Here is a 20,826-nt window from a genome sequence, read left to right on the forward strand (position 1 = left end):
TCTGAACACCAGTAACCACTTAGAAAAACGAAAAAGAAAAATCACAGTAGCTCACAGCTATAATCTAATCACGCTCACGGCAATCACACACACTCGCATGTTAACCCTTCCCAAACCCATAAATCAGCTGGGTTTATATGATCAAACAAATTTATTATGAACAACATATTGGTATCCAATATGTTGTTCATAATTTAGATTTATCCGGTACCAACATTGTTGGCTATTCTACTAGCCTGTCATTTGCTAAGAAGGTAGCTTTAAAACATCTCCCTCCTGGCTACACACTGCTCTCATTATAAACAAAAATAATTAGTGAACTAAACCATCACAGGGGACTGCAACAAACTGCGAGCAAACCAAGCCCTTGTCAAGACCGATTATTATCACTCTTTGTAGCCTATATTTAGGCGTTCAGCATATGTGAAGTTTGCCTTAACTCCTTATACACCCACACGCGCACACACACACACACACACACACACACAAAACCACACATATCAAACACACACACAGAGAACATTCGCCATTCAGGGAACAACTACAAACATCCCTCTCATTGGGGCCAGAGACAACAGAGCATTTACACATACCCCCAAATCCAGACAGAGTGACAAGTACGCTGTTTCCTGTCTGCACAAGCAACTGGGGATTGCAGCTGTGTTTTCGTGTGTGGGTGCGTGTGTGTGCGTGTGCATGTAAGAAAGAAAGTCTGTAAGAGGCTGTGTCTGTAGGCACAATGCTCAGCATTAATAATTCACTAGAACAGCTTTTTAACTTTAACATCCTCACTCTTACCATAGTAACTTTCTCTCACACTTGCACTACACCCGTCCTTTCATTCACTGTGAGCGCAGGTCCATTAACACCCATGTTTGCCTGTCCAAGGTCAATCTTGTAGAAAAACAAAGGCCCTTTTGCAAATCGTGCTCGCAGAGTCCGCAAAACGTAGATGAACGGGAGGAAAAGTTACGATGATTTTGCTGTAGGAGAATACTTCCAATAGAGTCGGAGCAAGCATCGTTATCTAGATGAGGGGCTCGTGTGTCGTTTTGTTTTCCTTGCTTCCTGAGATTCCTGAACACCTTCCACAAATGAACAAGTTTTACAAATCTATTATTGTGAGTCCCTCACCTTAGTACTCTATGAAATCAGTTAGACTGAAGTGAAAACTGATTAAAATAATCATTCCTCAAGGCAAGGATTTCAAAATTGTACGCCCTCATAATTATGAAAGCAGCCACTGTAGATAGGTTGACCTTTTCTTCAAAGAGAAATGAAAAACAAAACGCAAAAAAACTCAAGTTAAATTGTTCAAACAGCACAATTATGTTGTGATATTATTGTGTTACTATAGAAACAAGATAAAAGTTCGGAATCTCATTGTAGCTTCCGGTAAGGTCACCAAGCCTTGCTACGTTCCTGTGCGAATATTATAGAAATACTATACAAGACTTGAAATGACAAAGTAGTGTTCCAATTCCACTCTTAATAATGCTGCACTCATAAGCAGTGTGTGGGGGGGTCATAAGCATATTGACATTTCGAATGCGGTCTTGAGTCATTTTTCATAACGCATCGACAATGCTTTATTTACACATTCAATCAATAACACACAACCCATTTAGGAAAGTCATATTTTGTTTGAACATGGAAATGGAAAGGAATTCAAAAAAACAAAAAGTCACTAAGCAAAATATTTATCCCCAGATTTCTGTGGAGCCCCCCTGGGGGTCATGTGGTAGAGGAAAAATAATTAGAAGAGGATCCACAGAAATGGATTAATAAACCGCGCACACCAGTCAGAGAGGGAATTCAACATGTTTTCATTTATTATTTATTATATTTTCGTTAATAAACTTGCATACTTGTTTATCCAATTTGTATGCAATCTGTGCCGTCAGCTTTTTTCTGCTTATCTGCCAGCTTTGCACATCTTTTTGGACCTGCACATACTGCTGTACCACACTGCAATGAATCATAACCTGTTAAAAATTTGGCAACTGACTTTTACTTGATATAAAAAAATGTTTCTACAGAGAGAAAGCATTAAGCACTCAAGACAGAACGTCTACAATGAAATGTGCTGGCAAAATCTATCTGACCACAGCATGGAATGTAGTATGTAAGAGCAGGAGCCATCAGTAATGACTCAGACCTTGGTTCCCCCAGTGTTTCTTTGCTGTGATGTCAGTGTGCTAATCTGGCGGCACCCAGTCTACCCAAATCCAAGTCTGTACTGCTGCATTAGTGCTCCTCACGCTGCAGCTTCTCACCTAGAACTGCTGGAAACATATTACTCATACATCCAGAAAAAGAAGGAGGAAAAAAACCCCAAAAAAAACAAACCATACGTGTGTTGGTGCACTAAGAGCTTTCCTTCACTTGTCTCCTGTCATCCTCATGAAACAAGCTTCTCCTCATTTCTGATTACTCTCACTCCCTTCCTCCATGTTTCACCAATCATCAACCCTCCCCTTCGTCCTGCCCCTGCAGTCTCTCTTTCTCTGGATATTCCTGTCTCTTTTCTGTGCCTCACGCTTCTCTGCATCTTTTCAAGCAGGATTTAAGCAGCTCTGTGAAACTTCAAAGTGTCCATCGCTCTGCAGGCTGTTTAGAAAGGATGACAATGACAAACCAAACCCTGCAGACCTTTAACTGATCGCTCTATTCCACCACCCTTCCACAGTAATCCTGAGGCCCCCCCCCCCATCTCCCAACTTTTTCACCTCTGGCTGCGCTGCCTTGATCTCCAAGTGTCCATATTTGTTCAACAAGGCCTCAGATATTCTATTATTAACGCTCGTCTCCATCTCTGCATACCGCAGATGTCCTGCTTTGCTACCTTTTTCCTTCTCTGGTATTCCTTTCCTGTATCTCATACCTCATCATAGCTGGCCCATTGCTTCCCACACAACTTTGGTGCAAGCAAAAACATGTGTCCCACGTCAGGTGATGAAGAATGACCACAAGCAAGCTGACCTTCCTGTTGATCGGTTGGAGGATATAGCAAATGGGAGCAAATGATTGCAAATGCGCACGCGCGCGCACACACACACACACACACACACACACACACACACACACACACACACACACACACACACACACACAGAGAGAGAGAGGGAGAGAGAGAGAGAGAAAGCTGCAAAGAGGATTAAGCTAAGAAGAAGGGGGGCTTAAACACTAATCCAATCATTCGTGGCCAGTGTCTTATTCTCAGCGGAAACAGCAGTGAGGCCACTCGCATTCATTCATACCTACACCTCACATCATCACTCTTCTATGACACATGATAATTATACACCTTGAAAGGTGTATAATAAAAAACACTGTAGGGCGTAAGTAATATAGAGGGCATTTTCACAGCGGTGCAAACACATGCTAATGTAGAGAACAGAGCTGTCCATCAATGACTCTCACTTTGCTTCAGTTTTTAATTACATACCCACACGTGTAAATACAGATTATATTCTATACGTGCACACAGGGACGCCCATAAAAAGTTTAAGCAACCTAACGAGGATCAGCCTAACGTAGTTCCTTCATCCCAACCGCAGTCAGGCTGTACAATACCCACACAGTATAAATACTGTTTAAAAATGATGTATATTATTATCACTTCCACTGTACTTTACGTATATATCAAAAAGAAAAATCTTGGTGTATTTTACTGTATATAGTAACCATCTGCATCTTTAATTCACCTGTTCTTCCCTTTTGCTGCTGTAACAAGTGAATTTCCCCAGTGTGGGACTGAATAAAGTATGTCTCTGTTTATGATATAAAGGTGAGGCGTCAGCCTTGCTTTACTAATATATGAGGTTAAATTACTGTGAATTCATAACACTTGACTGCTCTAATACAAAAAAAATAGATTAGACTCCTTGTAAATGCATTTATTCAATTGCCTTATTCGGAGTGAATAGATACTATCAGATTTTCTCAGCGAGAATAAAAGCTCTGGCTGTTTCACATCAGAGGTTTTTATATTTCTGTGTTTGTTTTGTTAAGAGTTTTACTTCTCTCACTTGAAGCAGGTTGTTTCTAAAGTGGAAGAAGGTGGTCACAACTCCAAACATCCATCCATCCATTTTCTTAACCTGTTATCCAATTCTATGTCGCATAGGGGCTGGAGCCTATTTCAGCTGTACACCCTGGATAGGTCGCTACTTGATTACAGGGCTAACACGTAGAGACAGACAATCATTCACGCTCACATTCGTACCTATAGCCACTTTAGAATCACCAGTTAAAATAACCTACTGAGAGCCCACACAGGCACAGAGAGAACATGTGAACTCCACTCTACCACAACCCTACTGTATAGCTCCAATCATTTCTTGATGCAGACGGAAGACTTTTTTGTTGTTCTTCAGTAGCGATAGAAGTCAAGGCGTGACAATATATGTCCACAATAATGATGACATCACATTACACTGATTCTGTGATACTGTATTCACTGCAAGAAAATCATCTCTATAACTGAAGGAGTAAAAAGCAGCCTCAAAAAGGCAAAAAATTATTTTTTTACCCTCTGCACCATTGCATCAATGACTTTATGTATTATTATTATTTAATTTTAATAACGTGTCAGTTGAACCTCTCAGTTCCCTGATTAGCTTCTCCCCCCACTGACTGCTGTTTCCCCTCTGTGAGTTCCTTGTTTTTCTTCACAGCTGCCACTTTTTCAAGTTGGTTTACTTGTGTTTACTTCACCTTCAATCATTTGGTAAACTCCACCACAAGAAATCATGAAATATTGACTAATAAGGTTGCAACTTAGCATGAATTATTAATATTACAGGGAGATACGCAATGCATAAAACTAAATAAGTTCTGTGACTATTTTAGTTTAGCGCACAGTGGTTTGAATCTTAAACTGGGATTATAGCCAGTGTTTGAGATACTGCCGGCCCTTAAACTTCACCTCAATGCTTTTTGGCAAAAACTATTTAGGAAAGTTGAACAGGGGACCGTCTAATGATTCAGCGAAACACGACTTAAACATATGAACATGCTACATATAAAAAAAAGTGCTCTACATCAGTGTCCAGTTTGCCCAAGGGAGGTTCAAAATGATCCAGAGTAAGGCAGCAATAAGAAGAGCAAAGGATTACACGGGGAGCAGAGGGAAAAAAAGAGCGGAAGGGGAAGAACGGTTGCCTCCAGGTTGCAGAACATTACAAAATGCACAAAGCTTTTGAATATATATTTTACACCTTGGGGTTTGGACCCCCTTTTGCCTCAGGAGCTGATGATGTAAATCTTCTGTTCCACAATATCCCAAAGGCGCTCAATTAGATTGAGATCTGGTGACTGTGGAGGCCATTTGAGTACAGTGAACTCATTGTCATGTTGAAGAAAGCAGTTTTAGATGGTTTGAGCTTTGTGACATGATGCAATATCCTGATGGGCGTAGCATTCAGAGGATGGGTACACTCTGGAGCTACACTTTCATGTTTTTAATGCCTAATTCTGATCCAACCATCTGAACGCTGTAGCAGAAATCGAGACTAATCTGACCAGGCAACATTTTTCCAATCTTCTAATGGCCAATTTTGGTGAGTCTAGCCTTAGTTTCCTGTTCTTAGCTGATAGGTGAAGCGTCTGGTGTAGTCTTCTGCTGTGGCAGTCTGTCTGTTTCAAGGTTAATCACTTTTTGTATTCAAAGATTCTCTTCTGCATACATTGGTTTTAACAAGTGGTTATTTGAGTTGCCGTTGCCTTCATATCAGCAGTCTGGCCATTTTGCTTTGGCATCAACAAGGTATTTTCACCCAGAGAACTGCTGCTCACTTGAGATTTTCTCATTTTCAGACCATTCTCTGTAAGCCCTAGAGATGGTGGTACAGGAAAATCCCACTAGATCAGCAATTTCAGACTCAAACAAGCCCATCTGATCCTAACAACCATGCCATTCAAGGTTGCTTAAACCACCTTTCTTTCCAGTTCTGGTGCTCAGATTGAACTTCATCAGGTCATCTTACCGTTGTGCACATGTTTAAACGCATGGCCTAAATGCTGCCATGCAATTGGCTACTTAAATATCTGTATTAACCTGCAGTTGAACAGGTGTACCTAACAAAGTGGCCAGTGAGTGTGTAGGCATGCTGCTAAATAATGTGCTGCCATTTGTGTTACAGAAAGAAATAAAGACCAAAGAGCGATGACGAATATTTTCCTGTCCACTCTTCCCTGCACTCATTAACCATACTCCAAAATCACTCTGTATATTTCTCCCTCTAGGCCCCTGAAAGCATTTGACCCTGTTAACATCATTACCAGAGACAGCAAGAGTGCCAAAGACACAGAGAGATTCCAAGATGAGGCAAAACAGAAGGAAAGAAGATCAATGAAGAGAGTTTTTTTTTAATGCAAGAGGGGCACATTAGCAGTCAGTAAGGGTATGATCACAATACAAATTCTAGCTTCTTTCTCAAAACTGTCCAACAAAATAAACCTTTACATGCTAAATCATATCGTGCGCCGCAAAGAGCACGAATTGTATTTTTGTAATGCCTCTTACGTGAAAGTGTCTGTGCAAAAGAAATGTGATTTAACAGACTAAAATTCTTCACGTTGCCTCTGCAGAATAAATTTAACATTCGGCTTGTCAGGCTTTCCACATGGCACTATGTAATCATCCAAATGTAAACCCAGCAATAGATTGATGACAATACCCGACTTTATTTCCTATAGTTTTCTCATCGTATTGGAGAGACTCTAGACAGCATCGAATATTGCAATTCAGGCCTCGTCCTCTTACTCCTCTTGCCATCCGTGTCGTTCCTGCAGCGATAATCATGGCGTGTGTCAGATTGTAGAAGTCGCTGCAGCAGGGCTGTTTTTAAAAACCTCTGACCCTTGTTCCAGCTTCAGAATCTTTAATATTGACAGCCTCAGTTATTAAGTGGGAGCATCTTATCTTTTGTACTTAAGTGAAAAACTAAATGTTTTCCCTCAAGGCACTGTCGAACAAACATCTGAGTGATAGGGAGAGATGGCTAAAAAAAAAAAAAGAAGAAAGAAAAAGCAAGTGTTACGTCTTCCACGAGAGGTCAGTTACATAGGCCGGCTGGTCAATCCAACTGCTGACGAACAGCTACAACAACTGCCCATTACACCCAGACACTTCTAATCACAGCGACAACGACAGAGTACAGGATGTCCACGGGGTTGGTAGAACAGCAGTTCAACTGTATGTCACCATCTTGTCTTTGTATGTGTCAAGTAAAGAGACAGAGGTGATGTTAGTAGTACATAGGAAATGATTGCAAGACTTAAAAAAGACTAATAATAAATAACAGATACACAGGGCCGAATTCACTAAGGGGTAGATGTGTTAAATGGAAGAAAACAAAGCCAGAGGGCAAGAAGAGGATCAGAAGTAAACTAACTCGCACATTTTCGTATATACGTAAGTGAATAAGTGTGCACTTCAATTCTGTGTACACATTTATGCTCCCTCTAAACTTTGCACGCAAAGACTTCACAGGCAAGTACCTTGTGTAGTGTTATTTAGTTCTATTTTTATTTCGTATATATAAAAAAAAAATTTCGGGGGGTGGGGGGGAGAGAGAACAAGTGAGACGGAGCCAATTTTTGGGAGAGATTGTTTGACATTCCGTGAAATACAAATGTGTCCGTGTGTGAATGAATACTTATTTGCTTTCCTGCTCTTTCAGGAGACCTGAGGTAAACGTGGTGAGCAAGATCGCAGGCAGCAGCCAGTTAGGTTAGTCTGACTGTCCGGTTATAACAACCAATAAAGCTCACAAATAAAAACAAGTTATATCCTTCAAACCGACGTGTCATAAAAGAAGCCCAAGTTGCAGTTTTCCAGAAAGTTATGTGTTACATCCTTTATTTAAAAATATATATATACACATCTATGCTATGCATTGCCTAGACAAATAGCCATTGGATCCAATCTTCTATCTGGATTCAAAGACAATAGATCTTTTTTTTTTTAAATGCCATTCAAGTCTCACTGCATTCAAATCAATCATGCTATAGTCTCCATTTCTGTAACTCCCATCCAATTCTCAAATCTCGGTGTAAACTAGGACTCCTGCTTTGAATCACACCTGGGTCATGCTGTCCTCGCGCCTCACTATGCTAACTAGTTCTAATTTATGGGCCTCCTGGGCTGTAGCAGTCATGACCTCACCTGCGCTGTTGCTCGTAACAGCTGGTGAGACCAGGATGGAAGCCGAGGGGGGTTCCTAATTCCTACTTCTGCGTCAATATGGTGCTGAATGCTCGAAGTGTTAGTGGCCACTACACTATAAATGGAACCAAGCATTAAGGATACGCCTGCTTAGCTGAAATGTAATTTTTCAGTGTGTGGGCTGATTCATATTTTCTCCTCTCCATTTCCGGTGCTGGCATTATTCGTCAGTAGTGTCAACAGCGCAGAGCAGATCATAATCTATCCTTCTCGACAGAACAGCTGCCTCTTCATCCTCCCTCCTACACCCTCAGCTGCTTCGCCTTCTTGTTGGACCACGTCGGAAAAAGAGCTTTTAAGTTTTATTGTTTTATCCGGAGAGATCATACGGAACGGATAATCAACACACAGTCACTACTGTGACATACACAGCTAGAGCAGTAGCTTGACATATAAATTTAATTAAAACCTTAAACGTGTGCGTGAAGGTCATTCCTTAACAACGGCGCATAATGATTAAAAACAGAGCTGGCTAGTAATGCTTTGTCTTCCACGCTCCAGCCAAGGCTACAGCAAATTCAAAGGAACCTATTATGCAGGCATTTCCTAATTTCTGTCATAAACCTGTATAATAGTGGATGCTCATAAACTCTTTCCCCGCCAAAGCATTGTTTACCAGTCACTCCCGAATCGCTAATGAGTCAAGGTGTCTTTACTCTATGATTTATATCACAAAAAAAAAAAAAAAAAAAAAAAAAAGAGCAGAAAGTTGGATTTTTAACACATCTCATGACATAATTGCTGTAACATGTAATTACTGGTGATGATGGTGTTTAATGTGGTCAAAGTATCAGTTACTCACACCAGCCTATGTACAAGCAATCCCTGTGACCCAAAAGCTTCAAACTTCCCTAAATGTTTGGTTCCCCTTATTTTTTCCTACTCTTGGCTCACAGATGATGACAGAGAGCGTCCTAATATGGTCATCTTGGTTCCAAGGGAAAGCCAATCAGAAGACCGTTAACTTGAAAAGGAGGGGGAAAGGGGCTGCAACAATATTAAAGATAATGCGAGCAGAGTCTAAGAATAAAAATATGCCGTTGGAAATTATATAAATATAACAGGTCCACATCAGGTGTTTGAAATGCTTTTCTGGAAATGTGCGACTCCTGAATTATGGAATCTGGGTTACTGAAAGGCAGGGTAAACACATACAGTGTAACAGATGGCTACAGTCACTGTAGACTGATGAACAGAACTTGAAGGAGGACCGTCTGTGCCACATTGAGGTGTCTACATTAATAGCTGAAAGTGACAATTTTTCCATGGCAAATACAGCCATAATTCCAACTACTGTTTGTCACTGTGAGGAAGACAAAGGCGTCTGGACAGAGGACAGAGGTAGTCTGTCTGGGCCAATCATTTCTACGTGCACACACGAACACACCTTCAGTGCACTTAGTGCTTCCATCTACACCCCACCCCAAATGCATTAACTCTATGTGGACACCTGCTACCACACTAACCTCCTCTTCCCCAACCCCCCAGTCATAACCAACCTGATTCCCTCCTCCCAACCCCCCACCTGCCACCCCACACACACACACACACACACACACACACACACACACACACACACACATCCCCCACCCGGTCTGAATGACAAAGCATTGCGGTCTCAGAGCTACGCCCAAACCAAGCTATTCCTCCAGAAATAAGACTAAAGGAAATATATAAATAATAATAAAGCTGTACACAATATGCAGTCGTGACTAACTCTTACAGAAGAGTCGAATGTTCACGTTAATTGTCGCAAAAGAAAATGTAGCTATAAAAATCGCACAGCTATCTCTGGTCATTATCCATCTTGTACTTGTGTACAATTATGCCTGACAGCTGCGTCTACTTTATGTACACTGGTTAGGTTTGGGTTTTTTTGTATGACTGGCAACTTGCTATCAGTTCCCACGTTTGTGCATTAAGCCGCAGATTGGAAAGAAAACTAATTAACTATTAATTACTCTACTTCAAACAGACTTTTTCTGCCATTGTCAGTCATTTTGCCTCTCAGGCAATGAAAGACATGCGCTTGTAAATTCATGCATTTATGCATAAGCAATTAGACACACAAACACACACATACACACGCCAGCACATCTTTGGTTTTATGTGTAAAAGCGAGCGCCGTAACAGAACATAGCGGTAAAGTGAGTCAAGCGCTTTTTGCGAGGGGAATGTTGAAGGCAAAGAAACGTTAATTTAATTATGCGCACGTGCTTCTTTAAACGCGGGCATAGAGATGAGTGTCTGTCAGACGATGAGGACGTGGGGGGAGTGGTCGCCATAGTTACAGCGCCTGGTGTGCATCCCACCCGCGTGGGATCTGCTTGGGTGGAGGATCAAGCAGGGAGCAGGGGAGTGTAGCAGCGTGGAAGGACAGCAATTCAGTACTGTGGGTACTTTATGTTTTAGTGCTTGTTTGTGTGTGTGTGTGTGTGTGTGTGTGTGTGTGTGTGTGTGTGTGTGTGTGTGTGTAGGAGTGAAGTGGAATCCTCTTGTCAACCAGCCATCATGACTCCTAACACAGAAAACGGGAGGAGTCGGCAAAACCCCCAGGGATTTGGGGTGGGGGTTTGTTGGTCTTATAACTAAGCAAGAATGGTGCATGTAAATACACCCACTAAATGCGATTGTTAAACTTAGCACCTTCCCCTGAAACTCCAAAGATAAATATCTGGTTTGGATCACACTTGACGGCAGTTTCTAAGTAGTGCTCTTTGAAGAAGGGGTGGGCTGGGCACAGTATTGTTTAAAATGAGTGGGGGATGGAGGTCAGGGGCTATTCACTGGAGGAGGAGGAGAAGCAGGAGGAGAAGGAGGGGGAGGCATGCTGGAGTACCTTTTAAGCGTGTGAGTGAGGAGAAGCAGGGACACGTATGCAAATCAGCTCCAAAGAACACCTAAACAGTTTACAAACTCAATGGCTAAGGGGTGTAGTTGGGATGTTATCGCAAAGCACGAGATTGGATCTGAGGCGTGAATAAGCGAACAGGCCCGGGAATGAGAATGTGGCAGAGTTATGATGTAAGGAAAGGCCTGACAGTTTACCAGAGATACCGCAGCAGAGTTAAGATCAGACACAAAGCAGACGCTGCCTCTTCTCTGTCTCCAGCTCCAGCCACTTTCCTCATTCGCCGTGGCAGGCAGGAAGTCTCCTACAAGAACTCTGGTTGTCTTCAGTCACTTATCTCCCCATGTTGGAGAGAGACAACTCCAATGTGGGTCATGGGGAGGTGGGGGTACATATAAGGAACCTTTGTTTTAAATGTATTGTGAGCACTAGAAGTTTGCTCAGTTTCCTGATGTTTTCTGGATGTTCCCTTAGAAGGAAACATGCGTTTAATTGCAGCTTTTCACCACTCAGACGATGCAGACAGGAGGGCGAATGACAACAGACAACACTGGTGTTGTAGGTCTGTGAAGGTTTTCAGTCATCCAGGTCATGGTGTTGTAGGAAAACTCTGGTCACAATTGGGTGCGAGCAAATGGGTAGTAGACTGGCGTCTACTACAGGGCAACAATTCCTTGGCCTGAGGACATGCATACCAGCCAGTATCTGACTTGCTTTTAGGTACACATGACACAGGAAGTTCCCAGAAGACAAAACATTTCCATACTGGCACAATCACAAAACACCACTCATGCAGCTCTATTGATCCATGCCTAACGAGACATCTCAGTCATAATGTTGACCGACGAATAGCTTCTGTTGTCATTATACATCCCAACTTTAATGAATATTTACTGGGAACTTATCACACAGTTTGTGGATGATAGCCAAGCTGTCAGTCTTGTTTCTGCTTTGGTAGTCCCCCCCCCTCTGTCGAGTCAACAATGTTATGATATGAAAAAACAATAGCACAAAAGGCATCCTGTCATGGGTATACACAAAGAGATGGGTCTGGTGTTTATGATGCAAACAAGCGTGCGTGCAACTACAGAATACAGCAGGCACAGAAAATAACAAGGGGAGCAAACAGCGCTGCAATCAGACAGCTGCACAAGCTCGTATTCCCCCTAACAGAGAGAAATTGGTCCTCTGACTCTGGCGACAACAGCAGGAAAAAAAATAATAATAATGAGGAACAAATCTTGGGACTCGCACCAAAAATTCCCATACCATAAACATAGATCAGCTATGCAAACAGCTAGCCAATGAGTTATTGCTTTCTGCCTCAGTGTCTAGACGGCACTGTCTCTTGTGTCAGCTGAGGCTTAAACACACATGAAATGCATTCCCCCGTGCTGTAACAGCTGACTCAAGGTGCTCAGCATGAGGACGCACTGGTTTGACCGCAAACAAGCTGTAATGCGCGTAATTTTCGGGTGGGGGGCTTTCAGCTGTTGTTCTTATTCGGGACAGAGGAGAGGCGGGGTGTGCATCAGGGAGTGGCACGACAAACTTTGAATCCCAACAAAATTTGAAATGCCTGAGTCAGCATCAGTGACATTAGCATGGTCCTTGAAAGCGTGGGAGTATAATGGATCACATTCAATGTGTATAATCTGTTTAATGAGAGAAGATTACATTTGCAAAAGATGTGTTGTGAAAATATACTTATATGATCAAGGATTACTTTCAAATGTGTCCATTTTTCATGAAAAGCATTGTTATTAATTGATGATGATGATTAATAATGTAACAATACTGCTTCTGTAAGGATAATTTGAATGAATCAAGAATAAAAGATGAATATCCAAGGACTTTTCTTTTTGCTCTTAATATAGATGGTTGAGATGGTTAAAAACAGAAAAAAAAAAAAAACATGAAACATTTTGTGGTTTTATCAATTTTTCTACTAAAAAGAAACTTTTTTTCCAGTAAATCAAGTATTCCTCTGACAACTTTTGTTTTTGACAATTTTATTTATTATTATTATTATTATAATATTAATGACGCAATGATGTAGCATCTTACTTCTCCTCAAAGGGAACCCATTATTATAGTAAAAAAGACCAAGATTTCAAATAATGAGTGTAATTCTTACAAGCTTGAAAGTCAACACAGGCACAATAACTGGACTGAAATTAGTGAAAACACAGCCAATGTCCAGAGAAAAACTTTGAAATGCCTTCAGAAAGTCTGGTGAACAATTGCTCAAGAACACCTTAAAAAATCTACACGAAAGTCTGGCTTCATGTCTCCATATAGAGAAATGACTGAGGTCTTGAGACTTTTGCACAGTAGTGTATCTGCTGTTCAAATCTTCTGTTTGCAACAATAAAGTTGGCTTAAAAGGGAGGATGACTCTGAAGAGGTGTGATTTAAAATGACACAAAGATTCTGGAAAAGAAAGTAATGGGTCCCCTTGAAACCTGCATCATAACATCACTTATAACAGTTATGTGCAATTGTCTTGATGAGTCAATTTCATATGTAAGATTCCTAATTTCTTTCTCTGTTAATTATACAGTTTGTTCACATTAAGAAATGCAAACATTGTAATGAGCTTGTCTGGAATGAAAAATGAGATCAAAGTAGAACTACTTTCAAGCATTTGCGACAATTGTCACGGCACCATATGGACAATCAAATCTGCACTTGAATGGCTGCAAGTACCGCCCTTCTATTTCTGTTAAAAACACAGGGGGGGGGGGGGGGGGGGAAGGAACACTACACATTAGATATGTCTAAACTGATAATGAGCTTATAAGTACCTTCATTTTCTTTGATTGGGCCGGTTTTAGAGGGCCAGCTTGATAAAGGGTCGGCTGATAAGCTCAAAGTTTGATGGTGCTACAACAAGTACTTAAAACTTTTCTCTTTTCGATCAATAGCACTGTAATGAGCCTGGATAACAGGCTATGGTTTCAGTTTCTCTACAGGCTTGAAACAAGTGATCAAAAAATAGCATCAAAATCCTCATAAGAGAAGAAGGGAGATGGCTCAAAGGAAAAAAGAAAACAGCCACCACACACACCACCACCATACCATCACTTTTGAAAGTTTTACTTCCTCCACTAAAACTTCATATTTCTGCTGACCTTTTTCCCCAAAGGATATCATTTCTGCTTTTTTTTTTTTAATGTGTTTTCCTTACAATCCTAATACCAAAAGGAAGAGACTGTTGAGTGAATGAAGCTCCATTATTACACTCCAGTAAGGACAATTTACTGTAGTCAGACCTGAAAAGCTACTTGGCCGTGTTTAAAAATGAATGCAGACAATACATGATTAGCATGCCAATGTGTTAGGGGAAAAAAAATTAAAAGGTGAAGAAAAAGATAGAAAAACACTAAAGTCACAAAACTGTGATGCTACAGCAGGGTTATACGTTTAATCTTTTGTAGCAAGCTACGTTCAAGTGCTCCCTCTTAAGGGCCCACCGCAGCCGCTAGACCAGCATATCTGAGCTATATAGCACACTTGATAGGCCAATGTGTAAACCACAAATGCTTAAACCATTATAGTATAGATCCACTTCTTCATAGTTTGTAAGGGATGAGCTAAAACATAAATCATTGGTATAGAGTTTGTAGTGCCTGATATGAGACCTGATTTTATCGATGTTACATAGCTATACTAGGTATACTACACGTTAAAAACCTGTATTACTCCCTTCCCATCCCCATAACTAACCGTCTCATGCAGGTTTATGCAAATTCATTCATAACGCGTTTAAGCGTCATGAGAACAAGGTAAAAACAGATCTTGTTATGGAAGTTGGAAGAGATATTCGACAAATACAGAGATACAAAATGTGAAACACACACACAGGCGTCAGGATTTTGCGCTAAACAGTGTGAAGCTGCTCTTAGACGAGCTCAACAGAACCAATGGCAGCTCATCAGAACCTGAGCATCCACTGGCCGCTCTTCTATCAACCCAGTAAACGGAAACCACTGAGGCATTTCGCAGTTAAACTTGACAGCCTCGCACATATCACACTTCCAGTTTAGTTACATAAACTGGAACATGTTGGATAGCAAGTTGGCTGCCCGGTTTCAAACACACTCACACAAACAGAAGAATGCCCGCACAAAGCACACACACTTTTACACCAAAAGCATGACATCTTTCTCGCTCGCTGAAGGAGAGAAGGAAGACATTCTGTTTGTAAAGCTAATAAATATTCGTTCCTTCAGGCGACTCCTTTTATAAGCTTTATATCATATACCCTGGTGCCACAAATAAACACACACACACACACACACACACAGACACACGTACCTGGTTGCAAACTCAGCAGCATAAATAAGCCAATATAAGATTTGCCTGCCAAAAGAATGTGTAAGTGGCACCTCTGTCTTTAATAATGACTGATACAGCCTTCATCTATCACAGCTGTCAGCCATCTTTATTATGTTCTTCCTTATCACTCACACACACACACACACACACACACACACACACACACACACACACACACACACACACACACACACACACACACACACACACACACAAACAAACAAGCACTAAAACATAAAAAAAGTAAGTTCAAACATGTGCTTGCTGACACACTGCGAATGAATCACACAGCTGATCACACACCGCCAGACAAGTACCTCTAACCTACCACAGCTGCTTGTGTATGCAAGTAGATGACAGATAGACAAATGATATGAAAGTATGTGGCAGTGCATATGCTAGTGATGCATTATCAATATAGCAATACCAGTGCTGCTAATATGAAATATAAGCATATTTTTCCTTCAGACACGTTATTTAGTTATTTAGTTCATGGCTCTGATGGCTCTAAAATTGGAGGACAGGTATAGAATTTGAAATCATTGTGAACAGAAATGATTCAAGTAAAAAAATTTAAAAAGTTCCTGGTGCCATCATGCTGATTTAAATTACCACTTCTATTTTGGAATAACTGAACTTGACTGCTTGCCAGTTGATTGCCACCCCAATATTTTTTTTCTGTCTTCTCGAGGGGGATTGGTTTATAATGTCAGCTAACAGTGAAAAATACCAATCACAAGTTACCAAAGCCTAAAGACATGTCATGCTTTTGTTTGACTAGCAGTCTAATCCCACAGACATTGTTTACAGAACAATCAGAATAGTCTGAAAAGACTCCAATTTAAAGAGCCAGAGCCAGAGAATTTGCACTTTTGTTAACACACTGGTTCCAGATAATTTACTCTGAGTCTATAATTTTTCAGTTGTGGTGATTTTCTGCCTTTGGTTTGGACTACGTCCCAGTTGTCAGGTTCACATTACTGATAATGTTGGCAATAATAGCATTAGTATCATGTTAAACACTGTTACTTCAACAAGAGCCACACAGACAGTTGTTACTGTCTCCCTCCTTGCACCCAAAAGCTTCTTCGCCACCTCAAAGGGCTTCCAAATTGAATCATGATTATGCAACATGAAAACCCCTCTCTTATCCCTTTTTACCACCGATATCTCATCTGTACTGTGACCGTGTGAAGGCCAGCGCATCTCACATTCGAATTGGGAAACCTGCACAGAGGTCTGATCCTAGTGAAAGTGACTCACGATGTGCTGAAAGGGGATGAGAAGCAAGGCACAGGCTGGTAAGCCAAGTGGGGGCCTCCAGCAGGCTGACTTCCACTCCCACTCCCGCACGCCCCCTCCTTTGTGCTCAGCAGTGCTGACAGGCCACCCAGTCCAGGAACAGAAAAGCCATCTGGTGTTTGTTTGGGACAGTTCACAGGCAGGATGAAATGTATATGTGTGTGTCAGCAGTGATGTCTGCATGAATGTTTGTATCAGTGTGTGTGTGGTGTGTGTGTCATCAATGTGTCTAAACTTGCATTTGCAGGAAGGTCTCATACAGTGACAAATGGGTTTTATGATGATGACTTACTGTAAAGCAGAGCAGGCACTGGGTGACATCAGAATCTATTATGCACAGATCCAGATGTGTCTATATTATGTGCATCTATAGGGGATGTATTGATACACGTGTGTGTGGCGACAGCAGCTGGTTGCCTATATGATCAATCCATTTAACACTGCAGGACTGTATAAGCTTAGTCTCTAACTAAAGACCAAATATCACATTAACCTAGTTCACCGCGTACACACACACACACACACACACAGCTGTTCACGGGCATCTGTTATTATTGCAGCGATTTAACCGAAGTAGTCTACTTCCACCTGACTCAGAATGACTACTAGCCCAGTTCCCCTGCCTGTAAAGAGGTTTGATTGACATGTCTCATACAGGTGTGCCGTGACAGACAAACAGCAGATGCCGATTTTATCTCGGAAATCTGAGCACTGATAAAAATAAATAAATAAATAAATAAAAATCAGATAACAAACGCAGTCTCAAAGCTTTTTTCACCTTCTTTTTTCAGATGACTTACCAAGCAGCGCGCAGACTAGAAAGAGCGCACCGGTTGCCATTGTATGTGTGTGTGTTGCTCCGCTGATCCACTTTTTATATCCCCTCCTTTTAGATGAGAAGCCGGTGGCGTCTGACAGTGTGATCAGCTGCTGGTCCTGAACCAGAAAATAAGGAGGTCTACAAAACCCCGGAGGCAAGAAGAAGAATAAAAAAGCTTCCTTGAGAGTCAAATCCACAGCTGGCGGCTTTCCAAATGTGCGACCCACCTCTCTGCAACGTCCTTCTGTTTAAAATAAATAAATAAAAAGCCTCCGATGTCGTTTCCTCTCGCCTTTACCCTCACCTATCTGCTTTTATCGCTGACGATGAAGTGTGCGTATGCCCAGCGCCTAGGCGACCCAACCCACTCACTCGCAGCACCGGCTCACTACGCATCCGAGACTGCGGAGGTGATTCGCACTCGCAGCCTCCTCAGTAAAAACTAAAAGTCCGGCGTGACTCCTGCGTATCTGGATACACGAAGGGAGGCGGGGAGTGCTGACGGTTTTGGGAGTCAGACTGGAATAAGTCCCGGATAATTTTCCTTCCCCTCACTGATGGGAGCGCAGGATCACGAGCAAGCAGTCCAAGCAGGCTCTGTTTTTTTCCACGGCAAATCCCGTAGACCTTATAATCAATCTCTCCACTATCGCTCCGCAGAAAGCCCAATGGGCGGGCGCTCCAGATGAGGCAAGCAAGGCTTTATACTCTGTATAAAAAAAATCACATCAGATTGATCACAATACTCTAACCCAAAATAAGTGATTTGAAGTTGTTACTGCCAATTCAAGTGGGCATTGTGTGCTAATTTAAGACACTATGCGTCTAAATCTTGACAAGATTATTAAAAGATTTTACGAGCTCAAAAAAATGAAGCAGTTCATCCCCAGAAAGAAACGACCCAACCCGTTGCTTTTCCTCTCTGGAGGTTATTTCCTTGTTTTCTGCCTGACCAAGCACTTTGGCAGTTTGAAAACTTGAAAGCGTGTTGCCTTGCTCCACCCCTAAAACCACGCCCCGGCCGTGTGGGTCTGGGGTGCAGTGGGACAAGGACGCATTTGCATTTGTTTGTTGAAATTCTAGTTCAGGCCGTTGATAGATTGAATAGGTTAATCGGAGTGGAGGGCAATTAAGCCCCTTATGCTACTAGTTTTCCCAGCTTTTTATTTGCAGGGTAGAGTTCAACCACTTTTTTGAGGTAGACACGAATTGTTCGCGCAACATCTGTTTACTGCATAAACGCACGATGATTATCACTTGAAAAATAAAATATCAGGCTATTCTTTGATGGTGTTTGTTTATTTTGCGCCGATCACAAATGTCGCCTTCTCATGTATAATTTACAAAGCAGTCTGCGTGTTATAGACAGATTTTGTACCTCTCCTTCCCCCCCCCCCCCTCACCCCACTTCTCCATACACCACCTGCGTTACACACAACTGGCAATCAACATAATGAGGTGCCGCTCTGTTTGGGAACTGCAGAAAAATATCTGAGAAAAAAAACGCAGTTCACCTTTCATGGGTTGAAACTCCATCCCTCTTTGAATCAGATTATGAGAACATAAACCACGCATCGCTTTGACATAAGCACAGATTTATTGATTTTCGTGACGCTGCTCCATTATTAGCAGGATCTAAAATAGACAGGGTGAATGGGAGTTTGCTGGGAGACAGAAAATAGCACAAGTGAAATAAAACTGCTCGGGTGAGAAGCTGTGAAGTGAGAGAGCTGCTCTCTGAAAAATTGAATTGAAAAGCCCAAAAAGCTCTAACTTAGTAAAACTCTAAGCTCCCTCCTGTGTAGCACATAAATAAATGAGTAGGCCTTTTGCATGTGCGTACAAAAAAAAATGCAATTGCAGTGGACCCATCTGTTATTTTCTTCATCAGCTGGGAATTGCAAGTTCCGAAACCGCCTGAATGTAACATAAAAAATGTTTTTTTGGAAAGCAGTAAAATGATTCTCTTCTTCTTTCGCCTTCGGATTTGAGCTCAAATGAAACTTAACGAACACGGTGTGGGCCCTGAACAACAGCCAGAGACAGAGAGATGTTTACAGAGCACACGTGCGTCAATAAACCGCAACATGACATCTAAAAGACAAGAGTTTAATGGGAAGAATACATCTGTTTGTCTCTCCCTCTGTGTGCCATGATATTAAGAGGGAAAAAAGATACATCTTTTAGACTGCTTATAGAGCAAACAAAGGCTTTAGCAGACGCTGCTGCCAAGAAAATGTAAGTGAGAATGGGATTAAACACCGCTATGAAGCATGTGGACTACTGCCTCAGCTTTTCCAAAGGTTTGTCCAGGTCTAGTGCTGCTGAGTTAATGCACATCCAAAAAGAGCAGGCTAGGTAGGGCATGTGTGTTACTCCTGATCTACATTTTTGCTCCACACTTAAAATTAGCTCAGTTCTCCGCAGAGCCCTTATTGCACAGCCAAGTGAGGCCACGTTTTTGTACAGGCAGCTAAAGCCAGAGTAGCATTGTTTGAGCCTAGCATTATGTCAGCGCTAAAGACAAGTTCACCTTTGGCCCAATTGCACCTGTTTTCACAACTGTCGAACACGTGCTTATAGAAGAATAAAAGCTTGAGGGGCATGTTGAGTATAGTGTGTGCTAGGGATCACAATAGGTCTCCATGGAAACAGAGAAGTCTGCATTATGTGTACTTCATAACAGGGCCCTTATAGATGATGCCTTGAGAGCCACAGCTTTCTCATTAGTATCTTTCAGTTGTTCCGCACTGTGTGACACTTGTACAGGCCCACTTATTATTACTTTTATTAATATGGACTTACTATTTCAATACCCTGTGGCATTATCCATTGAGATGGTGTCAGCAAGGTTACGTTGTATAGCTGAGAGGCACATTGTAGGGAACGAGGGAGTTTTGTTCACTTATTTCATCATACTCAGATTTTCATACAACGTCTCGAAAATATATGAATGATTTATTAGGTTTCTCTGAGCATTTTTTTCCTACTGCAACATATGAATGCGTCAGTATTGCACAGATGATAGTGTAAAAGAGGCAGTTCGCTCACACACGTGCACGCAAACATTTGGATCCTTTAAATGGAAATGCAGGCGCGCAGACGTCGTTGTCGCTTTAAATTACAGAAGAAAGCTGCTTTTTGAGATAATAAACTTGCATATGAAAAGAGGAGTCCCATTATAGCATGGAATCAGATGTGCACCCAGCCAACTTGCTGATGAATCCTGACTGTAATATGGGGTACACAGAGGATACACTGAATCTGGTTACCTAAATG

The 20,826-nt window shown here is 41.6% G+C and overlaps 1 protein-coding gene across 2 annotated transcripts in view; it reads right to left on the reverse strand.

The window, feature by feature from the left end:
• The window catches only part of igsf3 (immunoglobulin superfamily, member 3), a 78,541-nt gene extending 60,046 nt beyond the window's left edge, over positions 1-18,495 (reverse strand). Inside the window, exons 1-2 of one of the 2 annotated variants that reach the window (XM_085383569.1) lie at positions 17,852-18,495; positions 17,528-17,685 (exon numbers count right to left, since the gene is read on the reverse strand). In XM_085383569.1, the coding sequence (XP_085239695.1) occupies positions 17,528-17,685; positions 17,852-17,943 (250 nt within the window). In that variant the 5' untranslated portion in view covers positions 17,944-18,495. Of the gene's footprint in view, positions 1-17,527; positions 17,686-17,774 lie in introns of both variants that reach the window. The other variant, XM_085383570.1, reaches the window with a different exon arrangement.
• Positions 18,496-20,826: the final 2,331 nt, after the last annotated feature.

The sequence above is a fragment of the Rhamphochromis longiceps genome, linkage group LG16, assembly GCF_057381845.1.
Source record: "Rhamphochromis longiceps isolate RC_006_pf linkage group LG16, R_longiceps_female_GT1.1, whole genome shotgun sequence".
Classification (NCBI taxonomy): domain Eukaryota; kingdom Metazoa; phylum Chordata; class Actinopteri; order Cichliformes; family Cichlidae; genus Rhamphochromis; species Rhamphochromis longiceps.